Source organism: Sebastes fasciatus, chromosome 21 (assembly GCF_043250625.1).
Source record: "Sebastes fasciatus isolate fSebFas1 chromosome 21, fSebFas1.pri, whole genome shotgun sequence".
In the NCBI taxonomy this organism is placed as follows: Eukaryota; Metazoa; Chordata; class Actinopteri; order Perciformes; family Sebastidae; genus Sebastes; species Sebastes fasciatus.
Genome location: NC_133815.1, coordinates 9213247 through 9226275, shown reverse-complemented (window position 1 = coordinate 9226275; position 13029 = coordinate 9213247). Strand labels below are relative to the sequence as shown.

The 13029-nt window shown below is 40.1% G+C and overlaps 1 protein-coding gene across 1 annotated transcript; it reads right to left on the bottom strand.

Moving 5' to 3' along the window:
• Positions 1-2449: 2449 nt before the first annotated feature.
• shha (sonic hedgehog signaling molecule a) lies at positions 2450-12973 on the bottom strand. The gene is made up of 3 exons (XM_074622245.1): positions 11889-12973; positions 7357-7618; positions 2450-4551 (listed from the first exon to the last, which is right to left on the bottom strand). Exons 1-3 carry the CDS (start codon positions 12189-12191, stop codon positions 3875-3877), a joined length of 1242 nt encoding a protein of 413 aa, XP_074478346.1. The 5' UTR covers positions 12192-12973; the 3' UTR covers positions 2450-3874.
• Between the last annotated feature and the right edge of the window lie 56 nt (positions 12974-13029).

Genomic DNA, 13029 nt, shown 5'->3' with positions numbered 1-13029 from the left:
ATTTTTATTCCATCCAGCCCTGATTATCTCTCTTTATGTTGGTAAAAACATTTATAATCATGTATCTATCCTCTTCATTTCTGTCCATCTACTGTATTACATATCGAGCCATTTGTCCGTCCATCTATCATGAGTGTATTTGCAAAGTCTAGTTGGTCTGTCTTGAAAAGTTCAGCTCTCTGATTCAGTTTATTGACAGTAAGGGAGGAGGCAGTAGTAAAGGTGTGTTGCCATGTTTAGGATCTTGTAAAATGTATTTCCCCCTCCAATTTACCACGTAGACGTCTTTGATCGCTCTGCCGGTCGCTGCCACAGAGGAGCAAATGTTGCCTGTAAAGAAGAACGGAGCGTTGCCATTTGCAGAACTTTCTTAGAAACGGGGGAGATTTGTTTTCCAGAATGCCAGACTGTTCGTGTTTGCAAATGTCAACATTTGTAAAAGCCGTTGTTGAGCTCCAGCAGACTGAGGGCCCCCAGAGGGATTAGAGGAGGCTCTGTTTACCTGCTCTGAGGAATGCTGCCCTGCACGGACGCTTTTGTATCTGTCAGGGACCCAAGGTCACAGCGACGGCAGAGATGGGCCCGCTTTGTCCCTCCACAAAGTTTCCACCTCACAGTATCAACAACAAAACACAATGTGGGCGACCTGGGAGAAGGAAATGGAATTCCTCCTCGTGTTGCTACAGTGTTCAGAAACTCAGGTTCAATGGCCCCTTTTACCTTTGATACGTCTGGGTGTCATTTTTGTGATTTGTGATTGAAAAAAACAATAGATTTGCGTTATTAATTTGTATTTTCATATATTTTGATTAGTCATTTGCACTTCTTCTCACTACACAACATCAAACTTAAAGGTGCCGTAGAGTGCTACATGAATGAGTCTTAAAATCCGTAAATGAGTTAGCATTTTAGCACTTCCGGTTCCCTCGTCGGGAAGTCAATTTCTTGTTAATGGATTTTTAGTTAGATGCCTGAAATAAGGTCTGTGGTTAACACAAGCGTAAGAGATTTTAACGCTTTGTTCAACAACATAAAATACATTAATAAATACCACATTCGTGGATTTTGAAGCTTTTAAATGTCTTTTAAATGTCTTTAAAAGGTGTTTGCTAACAAGTGGCTAAATGAGACTACTATACCTCATCACGCCGACTCATCCTCATCCGCCGTTACATTCTTGTGTATACTTGCGCTCATGCAACAGTGGTGTAGTTCGTTTATAGCCTAACGTTAACTTTTTACTTCTGGCGATAGCATTCACACTTCAAAAATCATAAAAGTTGTGTTCATTTGTGAAGATTATCTTGATGAACAAAACGTCTAAGTATCATAAATGTGTGTTTGCCACAGAATATTCTCTGCAATAATTGAAAAACAAACAAAAATCCTATTCGCTTTTTGTCGAGGGAACCAGGGCGATGCTAACTTCCTGGTTGGCCTACAAACATACGTCATCCCTGGAGCACTCTATCGATAAGATTCAGCCACTAGATGTCGCATCCCCCCCCCCCCCTCCACTGCATTTACCTCACAACAAGTCATTGCCAGTCACTTACCGTCAATCTCGGCCATTTATCTGTCTATTCCCACACTAACTGACGACCCAGAGATACCACCTGATTACAATGTAATTTTACTATTAGCTCGCTAGCCTTGTTAGAGGTGGGAACCAAAGGTCAGATATCTTCCACAGAGATAAACAAAACATAATTTTGGACCCGCCAAATTTAAAAAAATTATCAATTCACAATCATAATAATTGTTTTCAGGAAAAGCTATACTTTTATTGGGTGCCTTTCTAAAAGCCCTGTGAATGTATTATTATTTTTAAATATTAATCTACATAAAAATGTTATCAATATGACCTTTAAATTCTTAAAAACAGCCAAATTGAAAGCCACTTTAGTTAGTTCTGTCAGTCCATACATCTCATATTAATGTATTCGTTGTAGTTAACTCATAAATAGAACTTATTACTTCTCCTTTTTACATGTGAGATGAGCCAATTTTCATATAAAAGTATTTGCATCTCCCATTTGTAGAATATCTCGCCCCATTTCCAGGCATTGCCAATCAGCAGTACCAGTGTTTCACCACATGGTGTCGCACTTGCACAACTTAATGACACGAGAAACTGATGCTCTAATCAAAGTCATGCAGCCTTCTAATATCATAGAAATGCATCATTAAAACCTCACTATTAAGTGCTACATGAACACTATAAGTCCCTGTGAAAATACTGGAGGATTATAGAGATTTGTTAACACTGACAGATGTTTTCCTAAGAGCTGTGATTTTAGACAATGACCGTGTTTCTTCTTTTCTGGACTGTCAGTCACTGATGGAGCAATCTGACCTCAACCAGCAGACACCGAGAGAAGCACATTTAGGGGCCAACAAACACACACTTGTGTTTATTTTGTCTGCAAGTTAGGAGTTATTTGCGGAGGGCAAACCTCGTTAAATTTGACATGGGCTCTCAACATTTCGCAAGCATGCAAAAGGTAGTTCAAAGCGCAATATTTTCTCCATTTTGTAAAAAGCTGGCAAACGGGGTGAAATTGTTTGCTCCTAGTAGGCTATAAGCTCATTCAATAAGCATGTAAAACAGTTGTTATATGTTAATTATAACCACACAAAATGAATGTTATGTTAAAACACAATTGGACCAAAGTGAAAACTGTTTCAACAACTAATTTAAGACCTTAAATTTGTGTTTTCCTGTGAAGCTCACTCAGACAAAGACATGTAACAACTGCAAGTTTGAAGATTTTCTTTATCTCATTTTGTAATAAACATATAAATAATAAACTCTAGACATTTTTTGACGCATCGCCCTGTTATGAAAGTTAACTGGTATGGTCTGGCTATATAGACTATCCAAACTTTGCATCTGCCGCAGGTCATTTCTATAAAACTATTTCCCTATTACAAAATATGAAAAGAAAAATACATTTTTTAGTACATTTACAGGAGTTACTTATTAATTTATTTTAACGAAACTGTTTCAGTACCTACTTTTAACTGTTTACTGAATTGTCAGAATCTGCATTTAATATTTTTCTCTCAGAAGAAAACAGAAAAATAGAAACACAACAAATAAAACAAAAAAGCAGAGAATGCAGACATGAGGCAGAATATCTGTCCCTCTCCGACAACTTAAACGAACAGTTTCCAAAATAATAAAATTCTTAATAAAACCAAGCAGTACAAGATTTTTTCCAATACTTTCCCAACTACTGTATTTAAATTAAAATATATTCTCATATCTTACACTATTTCAAATAACGAAATGTGATTCGGTAGCGATCTGTCAAAATCTAATTTACAATTCTGTGTATAAAAATATAATTTATGGAACCCCAAGAAGTTTGTTCTCCCCAAAATATAACAGTCAGTTGCACACATATATATATGCACATATGAACATTACAACCTGTCAAAGTTAGCTCCTTTTCTACTTCTTCTTCTTCTTTTCTCTTTGCCATATTTTTTTTTCTTCATTTTTTTTCTTTCTTTTTTTTTTTTTTTTGCATTTGAGATATACAAAAATAGATTATGCACAATTTTTGCCTGCTCATACACACACACACGTTTTTTTCAGAATCCATTTGTGTGACAACAGCAGCGAGTTCACATGAGAATAAATTATTCAAAGAGAAACTTTTTTAAGGCTCCATTCATTCTTTGAAAGAAAGGGGGGACACACATGGAAAAAAGTCACTGAAATAAATATCCCAACTCCTCTGGGGGGCCTTTTGTCTTGTTTGTTTGTTTGTTTTTTTAATTATTATTATTTTATGTTTTAATCTACTGAATAGTTCATGTGTCCTACATGTATAAAGTCTCATTTCTGCTCCTGTAGTAGAGGTTTTCAACTCGAATATACTGACATCCCAAGTGGATGCATCGAGTGGCTGTCCAAGAGCCATGTTCCTAATTGATAAAGCATCTTGGAGTACCAGTGCACTCCGTCGTTACTCTGTGCAGGCTGGGAAGTGAAAAGCAACGATGACACCCAGTGGGTGAGCCTGATGGGTGCCAGGCTCCAGTGTGCCAGGTCGTGGTCTTCAATCACTGCATAACAGGACGCAAGGACCTGGTCCACCACCACGGTGCCCTGCACGGTCACCGGTGCAAACGAGCCTTCGTGCATTTGCGTGTAAATCCGTTTCACCATCACAGGCTCGAGTCGACTTCGCTCGGCGTCGAACACGAACACCTTCTGTCCAGATCGAACTTCGCTGGCGAAGATCGCCGCCGACATGCGCTCCTCTTCTGTGGTGTTGTGGACGATGAAGAGGAGGTGCGCGGCTGTGAGGGTGATTTTCTGGCCCGAGTCGGTTTCGATTACATAGAAGAGCCTCCTGGTCGTCGAGTCTTGGTCTATGAACATGATGAAGTCGGTGTAAACTGGGTTTCCTTCGTCATCTGCTGCCAGGACCCTGTCTCCAGGTTGGAGGTGTTTAACAGCCTTCTTGGTGCCATCCTGGAGGATGACAGTGGAGGAGCCTGGGAAGCAGCCGCCTGACTTTGCTGCCACTGAGTTTTCTGTTAGAATAAAAGATTGTGTTGTTAAAATTTGTTTTGTTTTTTGGGGGGGGGTTTATACTTTATTTTTTCCCTTTTATCAAGGCTGTTTTCATATATGCAATCCACTGTTTGTAATTACAACAGTCTATAAACTTTTAAGTAGATGAGCGTTACAGACAAACCCATCAAGTACACTATAGAGAAAACAACCTCAACATTCAAAACCAAAAACAAAACCAGGAAAAGAAATAACAATAATAATAATGACAAAAAGAAAGAGTAGAGTTAAAAAACAACAACAAAAAAGCAAACAAAAAAAACACACATTACTGACTTTGCAGCCACTGAGTTTTCTGTTAGAATAAAAGATTGTGTTGTTAAAATACGTTTTTTTACACCATCAGAAAAAAGTTTTCCACAATAGAAGTTTAGTTTTTTTTACACCATCAGAAAAAGTTTGACTTTGCTGACACTGAGTTTTCTGTTAGAATAAAAGATTGTGTTGTTAAAATTCTTTTTACACCATCAGAAAAAGTTAGACTTTGCTGACACTGAGTTTTCTGTTAGAATAAAAGATTGTGTTGTTAAAAAAACGTTTTTTTACACCATCAGAAAAAAGTTTTCCACAATAGAAAATTATTTTAAAAATACCTTAAAGGCAGAAATTACTGGAATTACTTTTTTTGTTTTGTGTTTTTTTTGTTTTTTTGTTTTTTTTGCTTTGTTGTTTTTTGTTTTTAACTCTACTCTTTCTTTTTGTCATTTTTATTATTTCTTTTCTTGGTTTTGTTTTGGTTTTGAATGTTGAGGTTGTTTTCTCTATAGTGTACTTGATGGGTTTGTCTGTAAAGCTCATCTACTTAAAAGTTAAAAAAAGTAAAAAAAAAAAATAAAGGCAGAAATTGTCCCAAAGCATCAATATTTAAAGCTTTTTAACACTTAAATAACAGGTGCTTTGAGCCATTCCAGTCAAAGCCCATTCAAAAACCTCCCTTTTTTTACTCCTATTTGTGTTATTTCCTGCCTACACACATCATGGTGGGCCATATGCATTTTTGCATAATGATGCCTGTCTGCTCCTCCATGCCAAATGCGTATTGGCTCAACCCACGTTGTCTTGAGACGAGAAAAAAACTGAAAGCCTTTGGCTCATCTATTCTTAATTAAAAAACCCAATAAAGAGGCAGGCATTGTTATTCTAAATCAGCTTGTGGATCGAGCTACTCTCAGTAAAGAACACTTATACGCCTTTCCCAGCTACTCTTCCCCATATTTACTCAGGTGCAGAAACCTCCATGTGACAATTCACACAAATAGGCGACTCACAACTACTATTTACCCAGTGGAGCCACTTTTCCAAGCCTCTCGAGTTGTAGATTTGAATTTAAATGAGGGCCCTGGACTCTTAAATGCTTTCTGTTGTGCAACATCAATGTGCCCTCTTTTCCACCACCTCTCCCTGCTTTGTTGTCAGGCTTGATGACAATAATTTTGGCCTTGGTGGAGCTCTTCACATACCAGTCTCTAGGATCACACTGTCCTGCACACACAGAGAGAGAAGGGGGTTTCCTATACTCTCAATTTGGGGGGCTTTTAATCTTCTTTTAAGATTCCCGAGCATGAAATAAGGTGACAACTGAAAACCAGATTTACCCCAAACCAATTCAACATTGTTCAGCCAAATCCTTTTGGTAAAGTCGCATGACCCCTAATGACACGTCGGCCTGGCCCATACTGTGATCTCAAAACGTGTGTGTTGAATGATAAGTAAGGGATTTATCAATAAAGTCTGAGCTGATGGAAGCATTAGGTGTCCTTTAGCTTAGTGGAGGCCTGTGAGGTTATTTTAGCCCCCAAAAAAGGAGCCAAAATGATTATTTTAAGATAATTAAAGATCTCAAAGCTGAGACAAATCCAGGAAGAACAGTTTAACAAGGAATTATTTTCGTTTCTCCATTATATGATCAACTCCAAAATATTTCCTAAAAACAGCATTTTATTTTAGCTTCCACTCCTGTACAAAGAAAAAAAAAATCCAGTGAACAATTTGCTTTTCTAGGTCACACCGAGCAGCCTTGTTAGATTATGGTCGTGGTTCCCACCAGGAGACAGTGTGGGGCGATGTAAGATCAAGAAATAAAGCTGCATGAGAAATGCTCCTATAACGCCACAGGCTGGGATGTGCCCACATACATCATTCATAGAAATAGATTTCATAATACAAACATCTTGTCAAAATGAATCCTCTGCACTCCAATTACCTCATTAAGACAATTATTGAGTGCGCGTAATGGTGATTAATCATTAACTGGATGATAATTTGGTGTTTTTATTGATGATCATGAAACGAAATTAACAGATATTAAAACACATTTTATTGCATTTCTACTCTCACATTTTGTTTCTTGGAGCCTGTAAATGTTGCAGCTGAAATCAGTGTTTTTTTGGACACTTGAAGGCATCACCTTTGTTTCTCTTTGGACTCTTTAGTTTCCCTCACAAACAGCTGAAGGAACTCTAATGTATGAAAAAGATAAAACTGCAAAGGAGCTGCACCTGCTCTTTCAGATTACAATCGCACCTGACTGGAAATGCGCACTGGTGGTGATGCATCTGGTTATTCTCCCCTACAGCCAGCCCCACAATGTGCATGACTTTTCCCTCTGGCTACATTATAAGGTGCATTTTCTCTCTCATCTTGCAGCCTTACCTGCTTTCACAGAGCAGTGGATGTGTCCTACAGCCAGCACCACAATGCACATGACAGGTTTTTTCTCTGGCTACAATATAAGGTGCATTTCTCCTCTCATCTTGCAGCCTTACCTGCTTTCACAGAGCAGTGGATGTGGGCTTTGGATTCATAGTAGACCCAGTCGAATCCGGCTTCCACCGCCAGCCTGGACAGAGTGCCGTACTTGCTCTTGTCTCTGTCCGAGGTGGTGATGTCCACGGCCCTGCCCTCGTAGTGGAGAGACTCCTCGAAGTGGTGTCCGTCCTCGTCCCAGCCCTCGGTGACCCTCAGCTTCACCCCGGGCCACTGATTCATCACCGAGATGGCCAGAGAGTTCAACTTGTCTTTACATCTCTGCAGGGAAGGAGAAAATGGACCCATTAGTCACCTGTTGTTGCACATAGAAAGCTGTCCAACTGTAGAAAAGTCTGAATCTAGATCAGCATTTGCCACCAAAAGCCTTCCTTATATCCTCCTGGGAACCGAGTAAAAAAAAGAGTCTTCCAATTACTTTTTTTGGTGTGATTTCCTTCCTATTTAGGGTTAAAAGAAAATCTTACAATTTAGGCTTTTTGAACTTTATTTTACAGCATGTCCACTGTAGTAGACCACAGGACCATTTCAGTCTGAAAAGACTTAAATAAAATGAACAGATTATGGCCGTAGAGTGATATTAAACCACGAATACATTCAACTTGATTATAAAAACACATGCCATATCACTGGAAAGCCTAGGATATCCTCTTTACAATACACCAGGAGTTGATAGAGTAAGTCAAAAGAGTAAAAAGGATATGCATGTGGACAAAATGTCCTCTACAGAGGACACATGTCAATGGGCTGGGTCTCAGGATGTTGCCAAGAGCAGCAGGTGCTCAAAATCGACTAAAATATCACAAGAGAAATTAAAGTTTATCCTCTTTTCCCCCAGAAATATCACTTCCCAAATACATATCTATACTTTGTTTGCTTGATCTCACGATTAAAAATCAGTGAGGCCTCTTCCACACCTCTCCATCCCCACCTGACGCCCTCTGATTCCTCCACAGCTGAGGTGAACCACTGCATCTCTCTGAGCTTTCCATCTCTCAGTGTGAGCAGCAGCGTCAGAGGGCACATCTCGGATAAGAAAGCTGCTGATGAAATATTGATAAGGCACCGCATTCGCTTCACTGGCCTATAACATATGGGGTCTTTTGGTCTTGATAGAAAAGGTGCGAGCAGCATCCCTTTTTCTATCAAAAAGTGTTGCATTGAACACAACATGCATTATAAATTCATGAGTTTGTATTAGGCCATAAAAATGAGCGAGTCCCTTTGTTTGTTTTCTTTAAATCAATAATTGATATGCAGATTGATATGAAGGTGAGCAGCTGGCTGCAGTTAAAATATATCTGGAAGTTTGTCCCTATAAATAAATCGTCTCCTGCGCTCCTCAATGAGGATGCTTTGGCCTTCTCCAAGACAACTATTCTCGACACTCAACCAATATGTCAAATAAAACATCACAAAGAGTCTTTTCAGTCCAAACCGTGGAGGGAAACTTTCATTATTCCTCTCCTGCAAAGTGTGTTGAACGTGACATGCCTCCTTAAGTCCGAGGTGTTTTTTAGCTGCTGACTGACACGACTTGTGAAATATCCAGGGATGGTATTATGGGCGCACAGAGAAGAGACCCACTGTCCTTTTTTTCCCCTTTATGGTGCATGTGTCCTAAAGCAAGAATGTTCACACAGACCCCTAAAAGAAAAAAAGCCACATATATCAGTGTGTGTTTTATGAGGATATCACACTTGTAGAATGTGTTGAATAAAAAAAAAAAAGCCCCCCTCAAAAAAAAAGGCTCCCACATTTCTGAGTGTGGATTGTCGGAGTCAAGAGCCGTAAAGCTTTAAACCTATTTATTAATTCATTAGGTCGTGTGCCTGCAAATCAAGCCAAATTCTGCTCAGCCACCGTGAAGCCCAGCAGGGAGCCCACAGACCTGGTGCTTTGTGCTCGGGCGGTAAAGTTGTTCAACAGCCTCCCTCTTAATCTTTTCACAAATGATTTGGTTAGAGGAAACACTTATCAGCTACCTGTCAGTGCAAACAAGCTCATCTCTTTTACCGACGCGTTTGCACTCTGGATAGAGACTCCTAACAGTGCTACACTGCAAAAAAAAATCTAGTGTTGGAGCTTTTCTTAAAAGTAGCATGTTCCAGTGAGGTTGACCTGATTTAACAATGCAAATCAAGTATTTTTCTTTAATTTCTTGGCTTTGATATCATGAAAAACTTCATTGGAAACACGTCGAATTTAGGAGCTACACTGCAAAAAATCTTGGAGCTTTTCTTAAACGTGAAAAGTAGCATGTGCCAGTGAGTGATGACATGATTTAACAACACAAATCAAGTATTTTCTTTAATTTCTTTGGCTTTGATATCATGAAAAACTTCATTGGAAACACGTTTGAATTTAGGAGCAATATCTCACCTCCCCACTTATTCCGAGAGACATAATATTTTACGACAGATCATGAAACTATGATTTGTGGATTAGAGTGATGCTCCTGTTCATCTCATTCCAGGAAAACACCATCATCTGTAAATCTCTGTTAAACGCTTCTGTGTTGGCAATCTTCCTAGGAGAGTAGAGATGCTTGTCGAAGCGCTCCTTCAAGTATCAAATATTATAGTCTTGGCTGGACCTCAGTGAATTGATTGATTAATTAATTTATTGCGCACGCCCTAAGGGAGCCACACGTGCCTTTTTTTCATTCACATCTATTTTCTAAAACGGATGCATTAAGGAAAGAAACATTATATTCGTGCGTAAAAGTCCGTGCGTAAAACCAATAGTTCATGCGTAAAGCTCGTTGGCACAGCGTAAATCCCTCCATGTGATAACGCTTAAGCCACTGGCAGCCTTTCAAAACAGCACCCTCACTTTTGCATGTGCATCCCCTAATTTGATGGGTTTTACAATGTCATGTCCGATAAGAACAATCTCACCTGTTTTAACTTACTATGGCCTCCTGCTGACCAAAGGTCATAAGTTCAAATTGGCTGGTTTCAGTTCCCAGTGAGGGGTTTGCCTAAAAAAGCCCCTTTCATGCTTTGGAGCCTGTTGTCTGTAAACGCTGGGATGCTGATGATGAACCAGAAGCCACAATTTACCTTTTTTCTTTTTTTTTAAATAAATAAATAAATCTGTAAAACCCAAATCAGCTCCCAACATGTTATTTTAGGCCCCTAAATAGACGCACAGATGCCTCATATAATCACATGTTATCTGAGGGACTCCCACCTCTGTGTGTATGATTTAATACAGACCTGTAAACACAGCTGTTTATACAGCAGGTGGGGTGTTTTACTCAGATTGAAAGCCTCACAGTTACTCAATATTCTCAGAAATGAATAGTGATATGATATGATCCATCTTTTTTTGCTGGAACCTCCTCGAGGACCCCAGTTTGGGCATCACATCCCATCGCGCCTGTAATGTCCTGATGTTTATGAGAAGCTATAGGTGTATAACTGAGGAGATGTCTGAGAGCGCACGCACTGTGAATATTTCATCGGAGCTCGTGCTCATGCATGGTGCGAGGCACGGGTTCAGGGACTCCGGCGCGCGCGCCTGCATGGCTTCATCACCACCACCATCACCAGTACATCACCACCGGCATTTTTATTATTACTGAGCCAATATCACCCAAGCGCCTTTAATAATTCACCAGCATCTGAGTGCTAAAAGTCATGCTGAAGAGATCCTGCAGCCAGGGAGAGAGAAAATCTCTCCCATGTATTATTGTGAGCATCATCTTATCTTATCTGTGCATAAACGAGCTTTGATAACTAACTGCCTATATATCAGGATGGAGTATTATTAAAAAAAAAAAAAAAAAAGATGTCATCATCCATCCATGCGAAGGAAAAGGCACCATCACCTCCTGTCTGTCTGTCTGTGCGCCTTTTGCTCCTTATAATAATTGACCCACCCAATTTATATGAAGTCCTGATAGTGTTCAGAAACACTCTCAAAAGACATGTCAGTATTTTCATGCACCGGTGCACAATTTAGAGGCTAAATTACAGCAGCCTGTGCGAGAAAATGTCTGAATGAGCCACGCCATGCCTGAATAAGCCCGGCAGTATAAGAAGCGGTGCGCATCTCTCTCTCTCTGTATTCATGGGTTAGAATAAAGAAAAAGGCGCTTTAAAACAAGCTGTATGCGTAAAATAGGCAACAAATAACTGCATGTCTCCACGAAACGCAACATGAAACAACAAATACAGCCTCACAAAGATATACAAATATAGATATGAGGAGATGGGGCACATTAATATTTTAAATACACTGTCACAATCATGAAGGCCGAGTGTCCTGACTGTCCTGCTGCACATCACCATCACTTCTTCTCCAGCTGCATTTGCATCCATTCCTGCAGCCTTTTTTTGCAAAAACTCCCATGCATGGTGCATAAAGGCGCATCTTGCTTTTTTACAGTGAAGTTAATGTGAAGAGTTCAGACTTCTCTTAAAGGTGCGCAATGAGTCTGAGTGAAGGAGGTTGTTGCAGTGCGCAGTGATGGTGCGTTATAGGAAAGAGGAAAGGAAAGAAAAAGGTGATTGTGTCTCCTTACCTGAGTCATTAGCCGGTCTGCACCGGTGTTCTCCTCATCCTTGAATATGATGTCTGTGTTATAATTGGGAGTGAGTTCTTTAAATCGCTCGGAGTTTCTGGTGATCTTGCCTTCGTATCTGCCGCTTGCCCCTAAGGTTTTTTCTGCCACGTTGGGGATGAACTGCTTGTAGGCAAGAGGTGTCAGCTTCTTCGGGTGTCTTCTCCTGCCGTAGCCTCTGCCAGGTCCGCATCCCATCCCAGAGGACACCAAGGACAAGCAGATGAGACCGACCAATACGATTCTGGTCCAGAGAAGCAGCATCTTTCTTCTCCTTTAAAGATCTCAAACGAGCTGCTATATCTCTACACCGTCTGTCTTCTCTCTCAATGTCCTTGTCTCCTCCTCTACTTCTTCTTCTTCTCCGTCGCCTTGGTCTCTCTCTACTGTGGCAGGTGCGGAAATGAACGCCTCAGACAATAAATGGCAATGCACATCGAAAAAGGAAGGGTTTTAAAAAAAAAAAGTAGTGAAGGGAATTAAAAGCCACGGGATCTCTCTAGTCAGAGCTGCAGCTCGCTTGTGTGAGGCGACCGCTTTTTACTGCTTTGTATTATAGCACCGATCTATAGCAAGGGGAGGGATTTGATTGGCTCCTCTAGACAAACCCTCCTGATGTTATCCCACACAAAAAAAAAGATTTCTTCCACCTGAGGGTTTGAGCCTGTGTTGCAGAGAAGGAGGAGGCTGCTTCATGGGAAAACATCAATTATAAACCTAAAGTCTTTTCTTTTTTTTTCAGCCTCCCATTTTCCAGATTTCACAGGACAGACAGGAGCACTTGCAATCTGAAGCAGTGGAGTTGGCTGAAGTGATTTCAGTATGTGTGCGGTAATTGAACTGCGTCTGCAGGAGAACTTTGAATCTATTTCCCAAGAGAATAAACCTGCTCGTGGACGCGCAGTGCGCACGTCTGTGTTGGATGATTTTTGCTGTGACCTCGTAGCCACCAAATAAATGAATAAACATAATGAAGAGTTTATTTATGCCTTTAAACATGCACTATCTGCAACCATCTTGGACTCTAACCACTGGTGCACTTTACACTATACATCCTATATACCACTTACTTTACACTATACATCCTATTTACCACTTTATA

Excerpts from the sequence above, each read along its gene's own strand:
- shha (XM_074622245.1), bottom strand. The coding sequence starts at position 12,191 with ATGCTGCTTCTCTGGACCAGAATCGTATTGGTCGGTCTCATCTGCTTG. Across the intron at positions 7,619-11,888 it reads CAGACCGGCTAATGACTCAG|AGATGTAAAGACAAGTTGAA; the intron begins GTAAGGAGACAC and ends CCTTCCCTGCAG. Across the intron at positions 4,552-7,356 it reads CCACTGCTCTGTGAAAGCAG|AAAACTCAGTGGCAGCAAAG; the intron begins GTAAGGCTGCAA and ends TTATTCTAACAG.